The sequence below is a fragment of the Lycium barbarum genome, chromosome 7, assembly GCF_019175385.1.
Source record: "Lycium barbarum isolate Lr01 chromosome 7, ASM1917538v2, whole genome shotgun sequence".
In the NCBI taxonomy this organism is placed as follows: Eukaryota; Viridiplantae; Streptophyta; class Magnoliopsida; order Solanales; family Solanaceae; genus Lycium; species Lycium barbarum.
This window is the reverse complement of record NC_083343.1, coordinates 23,914,423-23,938,567: the sequence shown is the minus strand read 5'-3', so window position 1 is coordinate 23,938,567 and position 24,145 is coordinate 23,914,423. Positions and strand designations below refer to the sequence as shown.

Here is a 24,145-nt window from a genome sequence, read left to right as displayed (position 1 = left end):
TCGAGCATAAATTGTGGACATAAATTAATTTAACGAACCTGCTGAATTGACCACAAGTCATACCTTATAGACAAGAGTTAGAACTTATGTCCAATGGGGCAACAAAGGGAAGCTTTTGTTACCCACAAGGCATAACTTCTAGCTCTTGCCTACAAGGCAAGAGTTCAGGAAGCTCTTGCCTATAAGGCAGGAAATCAGAATATTTCAAGACAGTGAACTGCTCAATTGACCACAAGTTCTACCTTATAGGCCAAAGTTAGAACTTAACAATAGTTCTTCTAACAATTTTTTTCAAGTTAAGGTCATTTTTTAAAGATTTTGTTTAGCGGGGACAAAAATTCAAGACCAGGCACTTTGGGGGACACCACGCGTCATTTCTACCATGGTTGCATATTTAGTTTCCACAGTAACAATGCTTCATATATATTTTTAAAAAAAAAATCATAATCAAAGATTCTTCCATACAACATGGGCATAATCTGGCTATCTTTTTACAAGTATCTGCAAAAAAGGACATATGGACAATGCCTCTCCAATAACCAATCCAGAGCCTCTATTACTTCATCTTTATCCATGATTTTTGTTGTAGAAAGCCTGTACAATTATCTGCATTATGCGATCAAGTAGCTTTGTCTTACAGGTTGATGCAGCGAGGTTGTCCAGCATACCTTGTTCAACTCAGAACAGTCTAGGCTACTTTCTTCCTTTGCCAAAACACTTGGTGCTGCTGCAACACATGGTTTAAATGGAAGTAAAACTGCATGATTTAACACTTTTAAGTGACTGCCCTTCAAATGATAGATGATTTGACATCGACACTGAGAAAATGTGAGACAGGCCATTAACCTCGATACAAATTCCTCTTCAGAATATAGGATAATTATGAGAAGATGGGCACTCAACAATTCTCCTTTGAGATGGTTTCTCCATATATAATCAACGACGAAACAGAAAGAAGATAGAGTTCGCATTGATTTATTGAAAATCAACAATGCATACAATATCCAGGGAACCTGGGCTTTAATAGTTCTTTCAACAATATGACTTGAAATAAGGAATAATAGATAAGCATGACACATACTTGCACTATAAAAGCACCTGATCATCTTCCGCTAGCTTCAATGAAAATGGCTTTTCACCATGCCATAAACACATTAATATAAAGAATGCAATTAAAAGCAAGGGTACTTCAAAGCTCACTATAGAGAAGATATGCTATTCCTTGGGGTTCATACTAAAGCCTAGAATCATCTAAAGAGCAACTTCACTAATATGGCATTGTATATTTGTTTTTGTGGGTAAATTGTAGTTCCCAGGTCGTTTCAAAATGGAGTACTTGTCAGATACTTGGGTAGCGGAAGTGGTTAACACAACAGATTCCAGGGTACAACCAATAGCAAGTAATTGCTTGAAGGAAATGCTTACCATATCTCAAATAATTATAACTGGTGGTAATGTTGTCAACAGAATGGAATCCTTAAGCAGAGAGTAAAACTCCCTGAGAAGGGAATGGATAGCTCTCATAGACTGTGCAGATAAAATTTCTTTCAGTAAAAAGTTAGATACAAATCAGAAAGGAGATTGGTTGAAAAGAAGAAGATAAAGAAACTTAATACCAGGCAGGCACAAAGAGAATTATTAGAGAAACAACCAGAATCCTACCTAGAAAACATCACTCAGCAGACTTGTAGCTTTTTATTGCAAGATGAAAGTGTAAGTCTTGTACCCTGCAAATACAGAGAAATATTAATATTACATCTCAAAAGATGTTTAACAACCTACAAATATTGACATTGCACCGTGAAATATACAAAACATACACCACAGTAGATAAGGAAAATCCATTCTGGTTGCATTGCATTTGAAATTGAGGATTTCATTTGATGAAGTCAACAAGAATCCACATTTTGTTTGGCTTTATTTTCTCTTTCAGGATGCTCGGATGGATGTACATTCAAGCAGAACCTAATCCAATCAGTCGCTAATGACTGCAAGCTATATTCCTCAGTTTAGTTTAGTGTTATATTACGCCAAAGGAATCAACACCAATCAACAGTGGATGTGCTGGGAGAAAGGAATCTATAGAAGTACTCTAATAATGCAATTTTTTAATTATTGAATTCAATATTGAGCGGCTTCAGGCCGTAGAAATTAAAAGATCTAGATAAGTAGAGATGAAAGCTGAAATTAAAACCAAGCCTGATAAAATACATTTTGCAATTCAGCACGATGAAAATGAAGGCCTCCATAATAGGATTTTCCATATTCAACTTTCCTGCAAAAGTAAATACTCATGGGGAAAGTTGGTAATCAAGTATACGTCAAAAGGTTAGTGATCAAGCTATAATCACGATCCCCATGTAAGTCAGTCCTATTTCTGTTGAGTAGTTTGTGCTTGTGAAAAATAGGAATTATGTCGATCTAGAACCAAAAAAAAATGCCTCTAGCTCCTGTCATACCTTAGATTATACCTAATGATCGTCGTGAAAGGGAATAATACAAAATATTTCTCCCTCTGCTGCTTGAGTGCTTTAGAAGAAGATGATCCATAGGTTAGCTCTTTCGAGGAGGATGCAGAAAACTCCACCAAGTGTGCAGAAAACTCCACCAAGTGTTTGTAGGATCCATAGGTTCCATAGTCTGCCCCTCATTCCAAAATGTTTGGCTAAAAGTCTACTGACCATCCTCCGAAGGGTCGAGATAAGAGGTTAGTCATACCAAAAGGCAGCTATCATTACAGTCATCCGAAGCTTTAGATCAAATCTATGAAAACAATTAAACAGATTTAATTAGAGCATGAAGATTAAATAGTACTACTTGTAACGCAAACCTTAATTATGGATGCAAATCGAACATATCAAAGTACTCAGCAATCACATCATCTGTAGTCAAATCAACTCCCATGGAGTATCCATAGAGAAGGACAAATATACATGTCCTGTAATTTGTTGCAGCATACCACAATATCTATGAAAATATAGAGATGGAATAGTTAGCTAAAAAATAAAGTTGTAGTTAAACTCTACCTTATTAGAATTAAAGCAAGGAAAAAAGTACACCTTTTCAGCCTTTTCTGGGCCTCATATGCTTTGGCATGGTCTCCGTCAAAAGCCTCCACACCTAGCTTTCTTGACCACAGATGAAGGTTAATTACTGTTTTTGTCTTATATCCTGGAATTGGGACATCATAGGCAACAACAGTTATACTTTCTCTTCCGACCCATTCCTTCCTCCCATCAGCTCCTTCAATGACCTCCCATAGAATTTTACATGATATGAAATACCATTCCTGACAATTTCCTATGGATTTCCCATCAGAGAATAATGGTCCTATTACTTCAGAAAATAGCAACAACAAAAAAAACTATTGAAGTATAACAAAGCTGCATTCTAGCATCAAGGTCCCCCAACAATCTCATTAAGTGTTTCAAACTGCGACAAGTAAAAAATTAACATATCATACCTCAAGCCAATAGCTTTCAGCAACTTTCTCCTGGCCATCTTTTGTAATACGTTGTTTGAAAACGACATACCGGTATCTAAGTCCATAACCCCATGCAGGGTAGTTTAGCATGGCCATCGAGTCTAGAAAAAAAGAACAAGTCTTCCAAAACCTCCATTCCCTAAAGCTGCATCTGATTCCTGTCAATCATTACACTAAACAGCTTAAGCTAATTTCAGCAGACTACTATCCTGAGTATGTCACACGTCAGATATGCTTTGATTGAGGGGGTCAAATAAAACCAAAACACACTGGTGGTTTTTCATTAGGAGATCAATTGACATAATTACTATGGAGATAGACCTAAGTAGAAGGTCCACATGCTCTATATCACAATGTCAGAACGGTGAGGAGAATGGGATAGTTTTACTGTGTTGATGTGCTATTAAACCATTTTGGAAAAGCATATCAATCAAACTTGTGCAATCTAGAAACGGGAGCTAGTACCCTTCAACATTTCTCATTTAGAGCATAATTTAGGTGTCACTTTTTTATATGCGAGTACCACTTTTGAGTAGCTGAACTGTATCCGAGCTTTAGTTAAAGCATCTCCATAAGGTCCTATTAGCCCCAAGTTATCAATAGCATTGAGTAAAGCTCTTCCTAAAATCATATATTAAAGAAACTCACTCCAAATGAACAACCTGTCAGTCATATCATCAAACAATTCGGATGCATATTCCACTTCAATGATTATTAGTGCTAATAATCACATTTAAAAAAAAAAAAGGGGGGGGGGGGGGGGGGGGGGTGACAAAATCGGACAAAAAATATATGGGTGCAATGTCGTCTTCCCTTTTTGTCATAAAAGGAGAGATGGAAACACAAGCTGGTGAACCAATAATTGTATATCATTGATCTTCCCTCATTCCTTGTACATCTCCAGCTATATTCGAGGAGGCGGTTCGAGAAATTCTGAGAAATTACCAGCAAATAAGTGCAATAAGCAAAGATTGAATGGAGGAAAAAATTTACCAGAACTGAGAGTTGAAACCAGACATAAAGTAGAACCAGATTCCGTATCTATCCGCACCTAGCACCGTTGCAATGTATATGGGGCTGCTAAATTACATATTGCCAACGTCCCACGACAGCACAGTTGATACCAGATGGCTTTCGTCCACGTAATTCTGGTTGTACTCCATCTTTGGTTTGACTGAAAGGATACCAAATGCAGAAGAAGTTTACTGAGGAAGAAAGAGACAGAGCGAACAGGCAGATGGAAGAGAGACAAAAGGATAACTGATGCGGTGGGTATTGACGGTCGATCGAAATGACAAGTAGCATAAAAAAGTATTCCTAAAAGACAATGCTGCCCTTAGATATGAATTTATTGTCAAAAAACTGACTTGTCGATCCTAGAAAAGAACCAGCTCTTCTATATCTATAATAAATTACTGATACTTAATAATGACATAGGATCATCATAAGCACGTATCACAACAAGTATTTTTCCCTCATTCCGTCTTCAGTATTAGATTATAGATATGATCACCACCTCTCCTTGCAAATTAGACAAGAATATAAACAGACAGATTCAGAAACAAACCATCACAGTTTCACCAATTACATGTACTAGATAGAAAATTTTACGCAATATCGTAGGCGAAAATTCTGCCTTGAGCTGATACTATAAGCATACTCTTCCCTTCTCCATTTGCCTCAACCAAACAAAGTATATCAATCTCAATACCACCAGCATTTCCTCCAATTCCTCTACCAAGCCTGATAATATCGACGTGATATTTCAGCGACCACTTGGAATAATCTATCTTCAACTCCATTATGTCCACCAATGAAGCTCCACCATCGCATTCCTGAATAACATGGAGACGCTCACCCCAATCTGCCACTATGCACCTTCCTAGTGCTAGTCATTACCTTATCCCAAAAAAACCAAAAAACTACCGCAATCATGAGTTCTTAGCAAAAATTATCCCTTAGATTGGGGAGTAGACCTGACATTATATTTTCCTCCAAGTCCTTGAGCACTTAAATACCTTATGCCCGCTAAGTTAGGAGAACATCGGCACATATAGTCAACCTAATAGAGCTAAGCTATTATACCATGTAAACTAACGGGAACATGTAACTTTCACGTGAGGAGTAAGAACCTTCCCCCAACTTTGTTCTTTTCACCAGTAAAGCTCTTCTTCCAAATCATATTTCCCCTACTGAATAACTCTCTATTACTCTCGCTTAGAGCAAAGCACATATATTTTGAAGTATCTTGCGCTATGAAACTTTGTATCTTCAAACACGAGGTATTAAGCGTCGCTTTCAAAACATATTCAATTACATTCATGGATCTTATCTAAACTAATACCCATTCAATGTTGCTAGTAAGTTAGATCCAAACCCAAAACATTTTAGCAGCAGCTCATGGTAGATTGACGGCCAGCAAAAATTAAAGTACTCATATTAAATGAATACATCAACAATAACTACACCTCAATCTCAAAAAAGTTAAGAGTCGGCTATATGAATACTCACTGACTATGTTTCTCCATTTCAGCCCAACCTTGAATGAATGCATACGATTCATACAACTAGCTCCAACTAATGTAGGACTGAGGTGTAATTGTTCAATAAATCGACTATCCTGGCACAGGTACAGGAAGCAAAATTTAGGAAACTAGAAGTATATAGTTTGAGTGAAACAACCAAAATAATGATACACACTACAAACACAGGCATCAATGAGACTGTTTGTAGGCTAATCTCAACAACATACCCAGTGAAATCCCACAATGTGAGGTCTGGGGAGGGTAAAGTGTACGCAGACCATACCCCTATCTCGAAAGACAGGGAGGCCGTTTCCGAAAGACCCTCGGCTCAAGAGAAATCACAACGAGAAAGGTTAGATAAGCACAAGCAGTTCAAAGCAGAATGCAAATGAAACTAAAGAAAGCGAATAAGTCAGAATAAAGCAGTCTGAAAAAAAAGGAACAATAGCTACCACAGATAAATAAGATAATCGAAGTACAAGAAACCACATATAGTAGCAAGAAACAAAGGGCAATAGACTATAGATCGAAACAACGACTACCTACTAGCCTTCTACCCTAATCTGAGTCCTCCAAAACCTCCTATCTAGGGTCATGTCCTGGGTAAGCTGAACCTGCGCCATGTCCTGTCTCAGCACCTCTCCCCAATACTTTTTCGGCCTACCCCGACCTCTTCTGAAACCATCCATAGCTAACCTCTCACACCTCCGCACTGGAGCGTCTCTGCCTCTCCTCCTCACATGCCCAAACCATCTCAGTCTCGCTTCCCTCATCTTGCCCTCCACTGATGCTACTCCAACCTTATCCTGGATATCTTCATTCCTAATCCTATCTCGGCTGGTGTGCCCACACATCCATCGCAGCATTCTCATTTCCGCAACTTTCATCTTTTGGACATGAGAGCTCTTAACTGCCCAACACTCTGCCCCGTACAACAAGGTCGGTCTCACAACCACTTTGTAGAACCTGCCTTTAAGTTTTAGTGGCACCTTCTTATCACACAGCACTCCTGAAGCAAGCCTCCATTTCATCCACCCTGCGCCAATACGATGTGAGACATCATCTTCAATATCCCCATTTTCTTGTATAATAGACCCGAGATATTTGAAACTTCTTTTCTTTGGGATGACCTGGGTACCAAGCCTCACTTCCACGCCAGACTCATGTGTCACGTCACTGAACTTGCATTCCATGTACTCTGTCTTGGTCCTACTCAACTTGAACCCTTTAGACTCCAGAGTTTGTCTCCAGACCTCCAGCTTAGCGTTCACTCCGCTGCGTGTCTCGTCGATCAAGACTATATCATCCGCAAATAACATACACCATGGCACCTCACCTTGAATTCGCCGCATCAGACAATCCATCACTAGAGCAAATAAAAATGGGCTAAGAGCTGATCCTTGGTGCAACCCCATCTCCACTGGGAAGTACTCCGAGTCTCCTCCCACTGTCCTTACCCTGGTCTTGGCTCCCTCATACATGTCCTTGATCGCCCTAGTGTACGCTACAGGTACACCTTTGGCCTCCAAGCATCTCCATAAAACCTATCTTGGCACTTTGTCGTAAGCCTTTTCTAGGTCGATGAAAACCATGTGCAGGTCCTTCTTCCTCTCCCTATACTGCTCCACCAGTCTCCTCACAAGATGGATGGCTTCTGTAGTCGAGCGCCCCGGCATGAATCCGAACCGGTTCTCTAAAATGGGCACGCCTCTTCTCACCCTCATCTCCACCACCCTTTCCCACACCTTCATAGTGTGGCTTATCAGCTTGATCCCTCTATAGTTGTTGCAACTTTGAATATCACCTTTGTTCTTATACAAAGGGACCATCATACTCCACCTCCATTCCTCAGGCATCTTCGCCGTCTTAAAAATAACATTAAACAATCCAGTCAACCACTCCAAACCTGCCCTGCCAGCACTCTTCCAAAACTCCCCAGGGATCTCGTCAGGACCGGTAGCTCTTCCCCTGCGTATCCTGCGAACAGCACCCTTAACCTCCTCCACCTTTATACTCCTACAATACCCAAAGTCGCGGCGCCTCTCAGAGTACTCCAAATCTCCCATCACAATGTCTCTCACACCTTCCTCGTTCAAGAGTTTATGGAAGTATGACTGCCATCTCCGTCTAATAAGAGTTTCCTCTACCAATACTTTTCCATCCTCGTCCTTGACGCACTTTACTCGATCCAAGTCCCGTGCCTTTCTCTCCCTCACCTTGGCTAGCCTGAACAACTTCTTATCCCCGCCTTTGTCCTCTAGTTCTGCATATAGACGTTCGAAAGCTGCCGTTTTTTGCCGCCGAAACTGCCAACTTTGCTTCCTTTCTCGCAATCTTATACGTTTCCCTATTCGTCCGCTTCTCCCCCTCATCTTTGTTGTCTACCAACCTCGCGTACGCCACTTTCTTTGCTTCCACCTTTCCCTGGACTTCTCCATTCCACCACCAGTCCCCACGTTGCCTACCACGGCGACCTCTCGAGACTCCCAGGACATCTCTAGTTGTTTCCCTAATGCAGCTCGCCGTCCTATCCCACATACTGCTCGCGTCCCCCCTACTCTCCCAAGCCCCCATAGACATCAACTTCTCCTCATCTCCTGGGCACTCGACAAAGTCAGACTCCCCCACCTGATCCTTGGCAGGTCATCCGCGACCCTCTTCCTCTTCTTCCTTGTAATCCCCAAATCCATCACCAAAAGTTTATGTTGGGTCGTAAGGTTCTCACCCGGAATGATCTTACAGTCTTTACAAAGACCTTTATCCTCTTTTCTAAGGAGCAAAAAGTCTATCTGCGTCGCAGCCGTCGAACTACGAAAGGTTACCAAGTGCTGCTCCCTCTTCGGGAAATACGAGTTGGCTACTATCAATCCAAAGGCTTTAGCGAAATCCAGAAGTGAGACTCCTCCTCCATTCCTGACTCTGAGGCCGAAACCTCCGTGCTCATCATCATAACCCCCCGAGGTTGAGCCGATGTGTCCATTGAAATCTCCCCTTATGAATAACTTCTCGGTGGGTGGTATACCTCCTACCACTTCATCCAAATCCTCCCAGAAGCGCCTCTTCTCCTCCTCTATCGCTACGAAGCAGATGAATAACCTATTTCCACAACCTAATATCACATTAATTTAATGCATACAATAAACCCTAACTTAAAGGGGAATTTTTGGTGTGCGTTTTCCAACACTCATAATGTTATTTATATAAATTGTGGCGTTAGGGTTAAGCGTTGGACAAATTAATAGAACCGTTAATTAACTAGCCAACACTGTCTGGTTTCATAAAATCATTTAATGTGCCGATCTTTGATTGCGTAAGAGTTAAACTTTGCCTTATATATAAGCAGTATATTACAAGAAAACATTGAAGTAATGATTAAACAGTTAAAGGAAATATTCACATTCTATATTTTCATAGGTTAGAAATTAACTTCGGTATTTATGTGTTATATCTTCCCTTCTTTGAAAGATGCTGTTTTGTTATACATTGTCTACAGGGTAAATATTTACCTGAATAGGGTGTTCGCATCAAATCATATAAATTTACTATAGCTAATTAGTTGAGAGTAAATTTTACTTAACCCCCTCAAATAATTTTTGGGTTTGAAAAATAATACCCCCTTCCCCTTTTGAAAGGGAACCCCCTTGATCTTAAATCAACAGAGAAAAATAAATTGGATCATTGCATGTATATTAAAATGTCACAAATAGCCCTCAATTAATATGGATTATAACATGCACTTTTTCAATAACTAGTGTTTAGACACGTGTTGCACACGTATCTCATTTTGAAGAGTAAAACCGATTTAAGATGATATAGATATTATTAAAATAATCATTTGACGAGTTACACAAAATTTAATGAGAAAAACGCAAGCTCAAAATGATGAATAATGAGTCTATTAGGTCAACATTTATTATCATTGGAAACCACAAACATACTGAAGATTACTCCCTCTGTCTCAAATTGTCTGTCATGATTTCTAAAAATAGTTGTCTCAAATTATTTTTCATTTTAGAAGTTCAAGAAAAAATATTATTATTTTTCCCCATTTTACCCTAAGTAGTTATTGTCTTGAAGACTACAAATTCCTCAATTGATGGAGATGGCACATAAATAAAGTAAATAAGTGAAGAAATATTATATCTTTTTTTTAAAAAACTGGTACTATTGAAAATATTATATCTTAAGACATAAATAAGGGTAAAATAGTCAAACGCCCCTCCTAATTAATGTTTCTTAAGGGGAGAGATAGAGATTGACAAAAAAACTATTGGGGAAAGGTGATTAGGTAGGACATGGCGCAATTACAGTTTACCGAGGACATGACCTTAGATAAGAGGTTCTGGAGGACAAGGATTAGGGTAGAAGGTTAGTCGATAGTAGAGCGTTGTCTCGCTTTTCCTTCCTTAACAGTAGTCGTAGTATTTCTCATGTAGTTTCTTATCCTTTGTTTTCTGTTATTATCTAATGTCTCTTGTTATTCGCTTAACCTACTATTTTGTTGTAGTTACTGTTCCTTTTTCCTTTTTAAACTACTATATTTTTGGTTTATCCTGAGTCGAGGGTCTATCCGAAACTACCTCTCTACCTCCCAAGGTAGGGGTAAGGTCAATGTACACTCTACCCTACCCCACTTGTGAGATTATATTGGTATGTTGTTGTTAAGGGGCGTGTAAAAGACCCCTCCTAATTAATGTTCTTAAGGGGCGTGGAAAAGAGTCACAACAGATAATTTGAGACGGAAGAAGTACTTTCAGATGAACGTGAAAGAATATCCTTCATATTCAGGTTCTTGAAAGTCGAATTTTGGTAAGGAAGAAACATTTCTTTAGTGGTACTTTTAAATATCTACTTCGATCACCATTTTAGCTTGGTATTGTGCATAGTCAACTAAATTGGTATCACCATTTCTCACTTGGTTAAAATTTATTTTTCATTAAATATTATGAGTTGTTTTATATATTGCTATCATTATTTTGATAATAAAATTCAATGCAATAAAATAATATTCAAACAACTTCAATTTTGCAGTTCTACTAATATATCAAATACTCAGCTTGATAATTTTCTCATATTTTTGTATTTCAAAAACACAGTTACAAATGAATGCAATATTGGCTATGATTGCAAATACTTCACGTCTAAAAATTTTGTTTTGACTTTAACATGTAAGCTCCTTTTTATAGCTGCGTATATATTAAGCATATGTTGTCGAATGAAAGTAGCATGTGTAGAAGTTGTACATTTATAAAAAAAAAAATTGCTAAAAGGTTACTACAAGTTCCATTTTCAAAATATTTAGAATGGTTGTTCAAGTTGTGATGAGATTAAAAAAGCTACATATCCTGAAATCTTCAAACAACATTCTTTAATCAGTGTAAAAGACACATCGAACCACTTCTCGAAACAATAATAATACTATAGGCATAGATGGAACTAGAGTACCACATGCGTTCTTCAAAAAATCACGTTGTATCTACAAGGCAGTGTTATCAAAAGCGAAAAGTGCAAAAAAGCTCTAAGTTCAGCTGGGGCTTTAAGTGCAAAGCGCAAATAAAGCGTGGCCTTTAATTAAAAAAAGCGCAATGGTGGAAAAATACAAATATATATATGTTTAGTCCAAGATTAATAATAATAAGCATGAATAACAAATATATGGACAAAAGAAATTGTAAAAATATTACGATAAAGTGAAATATCAATCATCTATTGTCACCTCCTCAAGAGAGGCTCATTGGCAAGGAAAAGGCTCATTAGCAAGGAAAAGTATGTCTTAGAGTCTTGATGACGACACTGAAGCGCACATAAAACGAGGTGAAGCGCTGAACATGTTTTGAGTCTCGCTTCAGGACTTAAGCGCTCTTAAAGCGCGCCTTTGATAACACTGCTACAAGGTCAAATTATCTTTTTAATATATATATATATATATATATAGAGAGTAGATGGTTAATCCCCTTATTTTTTTCCTATGTTTACTTATTTCTATTTTGAATCTCCTTAAAGAAGATTTTGGCTCTAACACTACAACAACAACAACAACAAGCCCAGTATAATCCCACCATGTGGGGTCTGGGAAGGGTAGAGTGTACGCAGACCTAACCCCCACCTTGAAAGGTAGGGCGGTTGTTTCCGAAAGACCCTCAGCTCAAGAGAGGAAAACAAGACAAAAGGTCAGATAGGGCCAAGCATATCGAAAACAATATGAAAACAAGCAATAACAAAAGCGAGAAAGTCATGATAGAACAGTCCGGAAAGAAAGGAGCATTAACTACTATAGATAAATAAGATAATCAACGTACAACGGCCCAACAAATATAAGCAGCAATCAAATACAGAAATCAAATGGCAATAAACAAATGAGCAAAACTACAACTACTATGGTGAAAGGATAAGCCACTTAGCTTTCTATCCTACTCTGAGTCCTCCACAACCTCCTATCTAAGGTCATGTCCTCGGTGAGCTGAAACTGTGTCATATCCTGTCTAATCACCTCTCCCCAATGCTTCTTCGGCCTCCCTTTACCTCTCCTGAAACCGTCCATAGCCAACCTCTCATACCTCCGCACTAGAGCATTTGTGTCTCTCCTCTTCACATGCCCAAACCATCTCAGCCTCGCTTCCCGCATCTTGTCGTCCACCGATGCCACTCCCACCTTGTCTCGGATATCTTCATTCCTAATTTTATCCCTCCTAGTGTGCCCACACATCCATCGCAGCATTCGCATTTCCGCGACTTTCATCTTCTGAACGTGAAATTTCTTGACATTGAAATTTTGGCTCTAACACGGAATATAAGATATGCTAAAATTGCTACCTTATTATGCCTAAGGGTTAGAAAATGTAAGGTGAACGGATAAAATAATAAACTAATGATTAAAAGGTATATATATACTTGACTAATTGGAAAGTGCAAAAAAAACTCCAATCCAGCAATTTCCATACAGGTTCTGTTAGTTTATCAAAACTGCAAACTTAAAAGAAAACCAAAAACAGTTGAAATAAGGAATGAAAGTTAAAGAGGAAACCATCTAATAGAAAGCCAATTAACAGAAAAAAGCAATAAGATCTATCATGCCAAATAAGAAGAGCAAAAATAAGTAATAAATTTATGGGGAAAAAAGATTGAACCAATAAGTAAAATTTCGCGTAAAGAAAGATGAGAGGATGAAATACAAAAGTGAAGTGAACTGACATTTCATTGGGCATTTTATAGAAGGACGAAATCTATACGAAAAGGTTGTGAATGAATGAGTTTATTGATACAAGTTAAGAAGGACCAACAATTAAAGCTCATTAAGAAGTGGAAAATGGTAAGTCCTAACCATGTATTCGGTCTAGTCTAGCTGAAGTTATTTGTTAAATAACTTTTTTTATGAAGGGCAAAATGGTCAATCAACTTTTAACGGGTATTTTCGTAATTCAACTTTAGGCTTAGGACCTTCCCACTTTTAGTATAATATGATTAAAAAATTTAATAATGCAAACCCAATTTCGACAGTTAAAGTCTGGCATTGTCATCTCTGCACATCTGCATTAACGGAGTTTCGATAAAGAAACAGAGCTAGGAAAGGGAGTTGCAGGTTGTTATTTTGAGAACTTAAAAGAAGTAAGAGGAAGAAAAAATGATATATTACTTTACTAGTAATACTAAATCTCAAGAACTAACCTTTAAACTCCATGAAGTTAAATCACTATGTCCATGTCTCAAGTACCTAAATTTATAAGTGGGATTTATTATGCAACTTCAGATTCCTCACTCCTAGTCCCCCTCCTTTCTTTCCTTTGATTACCTCCTGCCATCTTCCCGAATAGAATGTTTTGTTAACCGCATTGCCTTCCCACAGGAATTTGTTTCTCATAGTATTCAACTTTTTCTCTATTATTGTTGGCATTTTAAAGAGTGACATCAAATAAGTTGGAATACCATCCAACACACTATTGGTCAATGTAAGTCTACCCCCAAAAGATAAATATTGTCTCTTCCATGGTACCAATTTACCACTACACCTATCCAGGACCCCCTACCACAACCTTGAATCATTCTTATTTACTCCAAGTGGTAGTCCTAAATAAGTGGTTGGTAACTGCTCTACCTTGCATCCTATAACATCTGCCAGCTCATCAATACAATGTTCAGTATTAAGACTAAACACGCTACTCTTTGCCAAGTTTACTTTCAAACCCGACACAGCCTCAAAAGCTAGTAGTACTCCTCTGAGATGCAGAAGTTGAGCATTTTCAGCTTCACAAAGTATCAAGGTATCATCAGCATAGACAATATGAGAGACATTCAGTTCTTCCCCTTCATTTCTTCTAACCTTCAGTCCTCTGATCCATCCAAAATGTTCTGCCTTCTTAAGCATTCTACTTAAGATTTCCATCATCAACAAGAATAGGTAGGGAGATAGGGGATCTCCTTGTATGAGTCTCCTATGTGATTTGAAGTATCCCTGTGGACTCCCATTAATTAAAACTGAGAAGCGAACTGCGGATATGCAAAATTTTATTCACCCAATCCATTTCTCCCCAAAATTCATTTGTTTCATCAAATTTAACAAACATGACCAATTCACATGATCATACGCCTTTTCCAGATCAAGTTTGCAAGCTACCCCTTTAATCATCCTCATGATCATACTGTTTTGTTTTGGCTCTGTGTGCCATTTACACTACGCCACAAAGGAAAGAAACCAAACAAGATGTTAATTAGTACCATAGAAAAGTATGCTTACATTTTTCGAATGTTTAAACCTCTGAATTTTCCGCTTATCCCTGCTTTGTCAAACATCTCTGACGTTTTCCTTCTCCTCTTCAGGTTCTATAATATTTGTAATGCATTTACTTTTTTACTCCATCGTGTTTCTCCTAGAGGCATCAAATTAGTTTCCACTGGGTCAGATTAGTCACTGCTAATGGAATAAGGTCGCAACAGTTGGTTCCTACTGGATTTAAAAGGAAAATTACCAGAGGATGTGGGAGGAAAGACAGGTGTGCTGCCAACCATTTATCTTGGAGTGCCTTTTGGTGCCACAAAAGCAATTCCAAAGATATCTGAAATGTTGTCTAATAGAAGTGTGAAAATAAGGTAATTAACCGGAAGCGCCAATACTTATCCTTGGGTGGATGCATTACCAACCTATATGATGTCCATTTTTCCTATTCCAACAAATGTGGTGGATCGAATAGATGCTCTTAGAAGGAACTTCCTCTGGCAAGGCAACTGTGACACCAAGAAGATCCGTTTGGTAGAATGGAAGTCCCTGATTATCAGCAAGAAGAATGGACGTATGGGAGCCAAACACCTGATAACTCAGAATCATAGTCTATTGATGAAATGGCTATGGAGGTTTGCCTCAAATGAACAATCTCTCTGGAAGAAGGTAATTACTCAAAGGTATCAACAACCAAGCCTATCATAAATCTAAGGGCAAAATTCATGAATAAGTGCAGTCAAAAAGTGGGTAATATTCAACACGAACTAACAACAAAATGGCACTGTAGGAGAAGTTTGGGATGTTCATGGCTGGAACCTGAGCTTCAGAATTCTATAACACCCTCAATCTATTCAAGGGCACCTCTTCTCCCGAGGATAGTCTTATATGGCAAGTGGATAAACAAGGGACAATTTCAATCAAGTCAGCTTACAAGGAATTCAATCATTCAAACAACCAGAATAGCTGTTGGCCCTGGAAACTAATCTGGAAAGTCAAAATTCCTCACAAAGTGGCTTGTTTCACTTGGCTCGTGGCCAGGAAAGCAGTCCTAACTCATGAAAACCTTAAGAAAAGGGGCTTCCACCGATGCTCTAGATGTTGCATATGTGGAGAAGAATCAGAGACAACCAACCATCTTTTTTTACTTTGCAAGTTAACTATACAACTTTGGAGAATTTTCCTTAATTTAAAGGGATTCATGTGGGTGATGCCAAGAGATACACTTGAAATGCTGGAGTGCTGGAACAAATATAGCACTCAATCAAAACAGAAAGAAAGATGGAAGATTGTCCCTGCTTGCGTTTGGTGGTCAGTTTGGAAAGAGAGAATTCAAAGGTGTTTTGAAGACAAATTATAGCTTTATCCAGGAACTGAAGATGAAGTGCCTGGCCCTTTTCTATTTTTGGTGTAAACGTGAATATACGGAAGACAGAGAATCTTTTGTTGATGTTCTAGGATCTTTGTAAGTAGGTTTTAGCTTAGTACATCTTGTAATATTCCCTTGTAATTACGGACAGCTGCAGTTTTTATGTTGCGGCAAATAGTTATAAAAAAATATGTTACCTTCTCAAAAAGAAATTACCAGAGGATGAGCAACAAAGTAAATAGCAAATAAACCAGAAGAACAACTTTAATCGTACGGTTAGATCTTGAAGAAAGCTTTTCATAGTCTCCTTACGAGAATTTTATTGGTTGTTTGGACAATTTAAGCGGAAAGATAAAACTCTGCAATATTTGGAAAATTAGCCATTTTAATACACACTTAATTATGAAGGGGAGCCTTGGCGTAACTGGTAAAATTGTTGCCATGTGACTCGGAGGTCACGGGTTCGAGCTGTGAAAACAGCCTCTTGCAGAAATGTAGGGTAGGGCTGCGTACAATAGACCCTTGTGGTCCGGCCCTTTTCTGGACTGCGCATAGCGGGAGCTTAGTGCACTGGGCTGCCCTTTTAATACACACTTAATTATCAGAAAGAGGCATGTGACTCTCATTTATAGTGCTTCTTAATACTTGAAGATAACATAGGATGAGCATAAACAGGTATCATAGCAAGTATTTTCCCCACATTCTGTCTTCAGGAGTAGACTATAGATATGATCACCACCCCTACTTGAAAATTAGGCAAGAATATAAGCAGAGGACAATAGATTAAAAAACAAACCATCACAGTTTCACCAATTACATATACTAGATTGGTTAATAGATCCAAGTACTTAGACTGACACAAGGGATGCAACATTAAGGACAAGCAAGGGTCTCAAAGTGTTGAAAGGCTCGGCACCAGTGATATTTGTACCCATAAGGATCCTGCTTGACAGAAGCAAAGTTGGAGACATTACATACCTCCTCAAAGGTCCTGCCAATGATATCGTAGGCGAAAATTCTGCCTTGACCTGACACTATAAGCATAATCTTCCCTTCTCCAGTTGCTTCAACCAAACAAAGAATATCAATCTCAATACGACCAGCATTTCCTCCAATTCTCCTACCAAGACCGACAATATCAACGCGATACTTCAACGACCACTCGGAATAATCTATCTTCAACTCCATTACATCCACCAATGGAGTTCCACCATATTCCCGAATAACATGGAGACGACCGCCCAAATCGCCAAAATAACGAATCTTTCTCCCACTTTCAGGAACCCTAGTACTAGGCATGTCCCTAAACCTCTCATTCTCAACATCGAACGCTAGAAAAGAGTTGTTCTTGCAAACCCAATGAAGACAACCCTGCGAAAATACACCTCTTTTCAAGAAGTAATCAAAATTATCCTTGAACCTTTTCTTGTATACTTCCATGTACCACTTTCTGATGCATAAATCAAGATTTTATACACACAATCCCCAACAGGGTCGTTACGATTTTCTAAAAAACACTTATACAGGCAAACAATGCTATAAAATCCGACCTTAAAGGATCAAATGCTAAATTTATAGCTTTGATAGCAGAGTGACTAACTTCACGAGGCAGAGAAAGAGAAGTACAATAACGTGTACATGGGTTATACACATAAAGGTTATGTCCACAGGTAATAGAAGGATCCGATAAAAACCCTAAACACAACCCATTACAAGAATGAACGTGCTGAAAACCCAAAAGGATAGTTAACCCTACGAATGGAAGAAGGGATGGTTCTAGAGTATTTGTTGGAATTATTGGAATTGGGTAAGTATACGAGGTGGTCCATGAGTTGTTTGAAGGAGAATGTACGGAACAACAGCGGCGGAAGTGGCGGCGAAATTTGGGAGTGGAGATTACAAAACACCAATGTTTCGAAACGCAGCGGAATTGGAGAAGAGATTTTGTGGGTAATCGAAGGAGAATTTCCTCTGGAAGGTCTTCCTTGTCTGTGATCGCTTCGCCGGTGGTAGAATTGATCTCGCCTGCGATCGGTGAAGCCATAGGTATTCTCATCAAATTTGGGATGAAAACAATTTGGGGAAGAGCCCGGATTGGCTTATAAGTCTCAGCTTTATTATTTTATTTTATTTTTCTTGTGTTTCACTGGCCAGCTTAAATTCATTTTGTGCTTAAAATAAGCTTAAAAAAATAATTAAGTTCATTTGACTTAGCTTATTTAAAGTAGCTTATAAGTTGAAAACAGCTTATAAGCCAAAAAAAAATAAGTTAGACTACCACAACTTATTTTTTTTTAGCTTATAAGTTATTTAGATAAGTCCATCCAAACAAGCTCGAAATGAAGATGAACAGCTGGGCTGTAGAAATTTATATAAATTATGTTACAGTTACTGGTTGGACTAATTAACAGACCATTAATTAACTAGCGTCCAAAAACGTATTTTTTTCCAACACTATCTCAATTCAATGGACTATCTTATGGTTTCATAGACTCGTTTCATGTGTCATCTTTGTTTGCAGCAGCAACAACAACAACATATTCAGAGTAATTCCACAAAAGGGGTTCGGAGGGTAGGATGTACTCACATCTTACCTCTAACTTCTAACTTTGTGGGGGTAGAAAAGTTTTTTCCGATGACCCTCGGCTCAAAAGAAAATAGATAGTAAAATAGCAAGAGACAAAATAAATGCAGTAACATACCCCTACCTCCATCTTTGATTGCATAAAGGTTAAATTTTACGTTATATATAAGTAGTATAATACAAGAAAATATTAAAGTAAGGATTAAACCGTTAAAGAAAATATTCACATTCTATATTTTCACAAGTTAGAAATTAACTTCCGTCTTTATGTGTTATATCTTCCCTTCTTTGGAAAACAATGTTGTTTAGTTATGCATTTTCTAGAGGGTAAATATTTACCTGTATCGGGTGTTTGCATCAAATCATATAAACTTACTATAGTTTATTAGTTGAGAGTAAATTTCACTTAATCCCCTTGATTAAGTTTGTGGGTTTGAAAAATAACACCCCCTCACGTTTAAAAGGGAACCCCTTGATTTAAATTGGAACATTGCATGCATATATATTTAAAATGTCAAAAATAGCCCTCAATTGATATGGATTATAACATGTACTTTCTTCAATAACCAGTGTTCAGACATGTGCGCTGCACGTTTATCTCATTATAAACATTATAACAGTTTTAAGATGATATAAATAATAATAAAATATTCATTTGATGAGTTACACAAATTTGATGAGAAAAATGCTAATGCAAAATGATGAATAGTGAGTCTATTCGGTAAGCATTTATTATCATTGCAAACCACAAACATATTGAAAATTACTCCCTCTGTCTGAAATTATGTGTCGTGATTTCTAAAAATAGTTGTCTCAAATTATTTTTCATTTGAGAATTTCGAGACAATTAATTATTTTTCTCATTGTTCTTTAAGACTACAAATACCTCAATTGATGGAGATGGCGCATAAATAGAGTAAGACCTCATTTATTTGCACTTAAGGAAGGTCTTAATGTTAATCACTTAGATTTCAATCATTAAGTTCTTTTGTTTTTTAGGTCTGGATCTTAATCATAAAGTGTGCTTGTTTTCTTTCCTGATACAACCACTTAATAGGCATGAATAGATCTTAATGATTAAGATATATAACAAAGTGTTAACATCATCAAGATGTATATTTAAGGATTTTTACAAAGATGATAGTTCTTCAATTCCATCCACTGACCGCTACCGCCATTAGACATCATTGCCAACTACCCCCATCGTTGCCTTACATTATCAACTACCACCACCCACCAACTACCAACCACAACATGCTCAACCACAATCACCACCATCATCAATCCCTACAATCAGTCGTCACCACCACTAGCCACCTTTTACAATCATCACTACCAACCACCATCATCATAACAACTACAACCATTAGTCATCACTATATAATGCCAACCACCGTCATCATTCACTACCATGATTTTCAGTCGCCACCAGCATCAACCATTATTGTCAGCCACCATTACCACTAGCTACTACAACAACACCACAATTAGTCAATACCATCTTCAATTCCCGCAACCATCATCACCCCCACCAAGCGCCATATATTAAAAATGTTTTGTTGATATAATATTAATTTAATATTTTATTAAATTTTAAATTTATTAATTTTTAAATAAAGATAAATTTTATACATTCAGATACTGAAAAAACAAGTCTTAATTATTTAGTATTCAGATCTTAATATATCATCGTACAGTAGCGGAGCCACATGGAGCCGAGGGGATTCCGAACCCCTTCGGCGGAAAAAAACACTGTTTTTATAAGGTTAAAATTATTTTTTATGTATATATAATAGATGTTGAACCCTTCTTCGTATGTTTACTCTTTTATATTTTGAACCCTCTCGACGGAAATTCTGGCTCCGTCACTATCATCGTAGTATTTTGAATCCACTTAATGAAGATTCTGGCTCCGACATCGACGGAAATCCTGGCTCCGCCACTATTATCGTAGTATTCTGAATCCACTTAATGAAGATTCTGGCTCCAACAGTAACTACAGGACATGCTAAAAATTGCTACCTTCTTATGCCTAAGGGTTAGATAATGTAACGTGTACCGATAAAATAATAAACAAATGACCATTATCAAAAAATAATAATAAACTAATGACTAAAGGTATGAATATACTTGAATAATGGGAGTGCAAATAAACCTCCAATCCAGCAATATCAATCCATGTTCCATTAGTTTATCAAAACTGCAAACTTAAAAGTAATTCTAATATGAAAAGTTAAAAAGAGAAATTGAAATAAGGAATGAAACAACAACAACAACATACCCAGTTGAATTCCACAGTGTGGGGGTCTGGGGAGGGTTAAATGTACGCAGACCTTACCTCTACCTTGGTAGGGAGGCTGTTTCTGAAAGACCCTCGGCTCAAAAGAAAACAAGAAAACAAGGGGAGAAAAGTCAGATACCGACAGGCAAATCAAAGCAATGCGAAAATGAGAAAAAACAAGGGCAAAGAAGTCATGATAAAACAGCATGGAGAGACAAGACCCAACACATAAGAGCAGGAAACATAGGGCAATAAAAAGTAGAGCAAAGCTACACCTACTAGTGCGATAGAAAAGCGAGACTACCTACTAGCCTTCTACCCTAATCTGAGCCCTCCACAACCTCCTATCTAAGGTCATGTCCTTGGTAATCTGAAACAGCGCCAAGTCCTGCTTAATCACCTCTCCCCAATATTTCTTTGGCCTTCCTCTACCTCTCCTAAAACCGTCCAAAGCCAACCTCTCGCACCTCCACACTGGGGCATCTATGTCTCTCCTCTTCACATGCCCAAACCATCTCAACCTCGCTTCCCGCATATTGTCCTCCACCGATGCCACTCCCACCTTGTCCCTGATGTCCTCATTCCTGATCCTATCTCTCCTAGTGTGCCCACACATCCACCGCAGCATTCTCATTTCCGCGACTTTCATCTTCTGCACGTGAGAGTTCTTGACTGGCCAACACGCTGCCCCGTACAACAGAGTCGGTCTAACCACCACTTTGTAGAACTTTCCCTTAAGTTTTGGTGGCACTTTCTTGTCACACAGCACTCCGGAAGCGAGCCTCCATTTCAACCATCCTACACCAATACGACGTGTGACATCATCGTCAATATCCCCATTTTCTTGTAAAATAGACCCAAGATACTTGAAACTTCCTTTCTTTTGAATGACCTGGGTACCAAGCTTCACTTCCACATCAGCCTCCTGAGGTACACCACTGAAACTAACGGGAACATGTAACTTTCACGTGAGGAGTAAGAACCTTCCCCCAACTTTGTTCTTTTCACCAGTAAAGCTCTTCTTCCAAATCATATTTCCCCTACTGAATAACTCTCTATTACTCTCGCTTAGAGCAAAGCACATATATTTTGAAGTATCTTGCGCTATGAAACTTTGTATCTTCAAACACGAGGTATTAAGCGTCGCTTTCAAAACATATTCAATTACATTCATGGATCTTATCTAAACTAATACCCATTCAATGTTGCTAGTAAGTTAGATCCAAACCCAAAACATTTTAGCAGCAGCTCATGGTAGATTGACGGCCAGCAAAAATTAAAGTACTCATATTAAATGAATACATCAACAATAACTACACCTCAATCTCAAAAAAGTTAAGAGTCGGCTATATGAATACTCACTGACTATGTTTCTCCATTTCAGCCCAACCTTGAATGAATGCATACGATTCATACAACTAGCTCCAACTAATGTAGGACTGAGGTGTAATTGTTCAATAAATCGACTATCCTGGCACAGGTACAGGAAGCAAAATTTAGGAAACTAGAAGTATATAGTTTGAGTGAAACAACCAAAATAATGATACACACTACAAACACAGGCATCAATGAGACTGTTTGTAGGCTAATCTCAACAACATACCCAGTGAAATCCCACAATGTGAGGTCTGGGGAGGGTAAAGTGTACGCAGACCATACCCCTATCTCGAAAGACAGGGAGGCCGTTTCCGAAAGACCCTCGGCTCAAGAGAAATCACAACGAGAAAGGTTAGATAAGCACAAGCAGTTCAAAGCAGAATGCAAATGAAACTAAAGAAAGCGAATAAGTCAGAATAAAGCAGTCTGAAAAAAAAGGAACAATAGCTACCACAGATAAATAAGATAATCGAAGTACAAGAAACCACATATAGTAGCAAGAAACAAAGGGCAATAGACTATAGATCGAAACAACGACTACCTACTAGCCTTCTACCCTAATCTGAGTCCTCCAAAACCTCCTATCTAGGGTCATGTCCTGGGTAAGCTGAACCTGCGCCATGTCCTGTCTCAGCACCTCTCCCCAATACTTTTTCGGCCTACCCCGACCTCTTCTGAAACCATCCATAGCTAACCTCTCACACCTCCGCACTGGAGCGTCTCTGCCTCTCCTCCTCACATGCCCAAACCATCTCAGTCTCGCTTCCCTCATCTTGCCCTCCACTGATGCTACTCCAACCTTATCCTGGATATCTTCATTCCTAATCCTATCTCGGCTGGTGTGCCCACACATCCATCGCAGCATTCTCATTTCCGCAACTTTCATCTTTTGGACATGAGAGCTCTTAACTGCCCAACACTCTGCCCCGTACAACAAGGTCGGTCTCACAACCACTTTGTAGAACCTGCCTTTAAGTTTTAGTGGCACCTTCTTATCACACAGCACTCCTGAAGCAAGCCTCCATTTCATCCACCCTGCGCCAATACGATGTGAGACATCATCTTCAATATCCCCATTTTCTTGTATAATAGACCCGAGATATTTGAAACTTCTTTTCTTTGGGATGACCTGGGTACCAAGCCTCACTTCCACGCCAGACTCATGTGTCACGTCACTGAACTTGCATTCCATGTACTCTGTCTTGGTCCTACTCAACTTGAACCCTTTAGACTCCAGAGTTTGTCTCCAGACCTCCAGCTTAGCGTTCACTCCGCTGCGTGTCTCGTCGATCAAGACTATATCATCCGCAAATAACATACACCATGGCACCTCACCTTGAATTCGCCGCATCAGACAATCCATCACTAGAGCAAATAAAAATGGGCTAAGAGCTGATCCTTGGTGCAACCCCATCTCCACTGGGAAGTACTCCGAGTCTCCTCCCACTGTCCTTACCCTGGTCTTGGCTCCCTCATACATGTCCTTGATCGCCCTAGTGTACGCTACAGGTACACCTTTGGCCTCCAAGCATCTCCATAAAACCTATCTTGGCACTTTGTCGTAAGCCTTTTCTAGGTCGATGAAAACCATGTGCAGGTCCTTCTTCCTCTCCCTATACTGCTCCACCAGTCTCCTCACAAGATGGATGGCTTCTGTAGTCGAGCGCCCCGGCATGAATCCGAACCGGTTCTCTAAAATGGGCACGCCTCTTCTCACCCTCATCTCCACCACCCTTTCCCACACCTTCATAGTGTGGCTTATCAGCTTGATCCCTCTATAGTTGTTGCAACTTTGAATATCACCTTTGTTCTTAT

The 24,145-nt window shown here is 38.8% G+C and overlaps 2 protein-coding genes across 42 annotated transcripts; both read right to left on the bottom strand.

The window, feature by feature from the left end:
• Nucleotides 1-353: 353 nt before the first annotated feature.
• On the bottom strand, nucleotides 354-18,229 carry LOC132603305 (uncharacterized). Of its 41 annotated transcripts, XR_009568133.1 has the most exons (7): nucleotides 14,741-18,210; nucleotides 4,478-4,658; nucleotides 3,060-3,642; nucleotides 2,460-2,967; nucleotides 2,212-2,275; nucleotides 1,663-1,727; nucleotides 354-1,527 (listed from the first exon to the last, which is right to left on the bottom strand). XR_009568133.1 is itself a non-coding variant. In XM_060316304.1 (4 exons), the coding sequence occupies exons 1-3, from the start codon at nucleotides 17,526-17,528 to the stop codon at nucleotides 4,570-4,572; spliced, it is 660 nt and encodes a 219-aa protein (XP_060172287.1). In that variant the 5' UTR covers nucleotides 17,529-18,191; the 3' UTR covers nucleotides 3,649-4,417; nucleotides 4,536-4,569. The 41 variants fall into 41 exon arrangements, 3 of the variants coding, with proteins under 3 accessions (XP_060172287.1, XP_060172288.1, XP_060172286.1); XR_009568110.1 differs by having other exon boundaries at nucleotides 354-818; nucleotides 1,426-1,527; nucleotides 1,663-2,967; XR_009568116.1 differs by having other exon boundaries at nucleotides 354-757; nucleotides 1,426-1,527; nucleotides 1,663-2,967.
• Nucleotides 18,230-21,907: 3,678 nt separating this feature from the next.
• Nucleotides 21,908-23,819, bottom strand: LOC132603304 (uncharacterized). The gene has a single exon (XM_060316302.1). It carries the CDS (start codon nucleotides 23,808-23,810, stop codon nucleotides 22,875-22,877), a length of 936 nt encoding a protein of 311 aa, XP_060172285.1. The 5' UTR covers nucleotides 23,811-23,819; the 3' UTR covers nucleotides 21,908-22,874.
• Between the last annotated feature and the right edge of the window lie 326 nt (nucleotides 23,820-24,145).

Coding starts and splice junctions, on each gene's coding strand:
- LOC132603304 (XM_060316302.1), bottom strand. CDS start 23,810: ATGTATGAGGGAGCCAAGACCAGGGTAAGGACAGTGGGAGGAGACTCG.
- LOC132603305 (XM_060316303.1), bottom strand. CDS start 7,490: ATGTATGAGGGAGCCAAGACCAGGGTAAGGACAGTGGGAGGAGACTCG.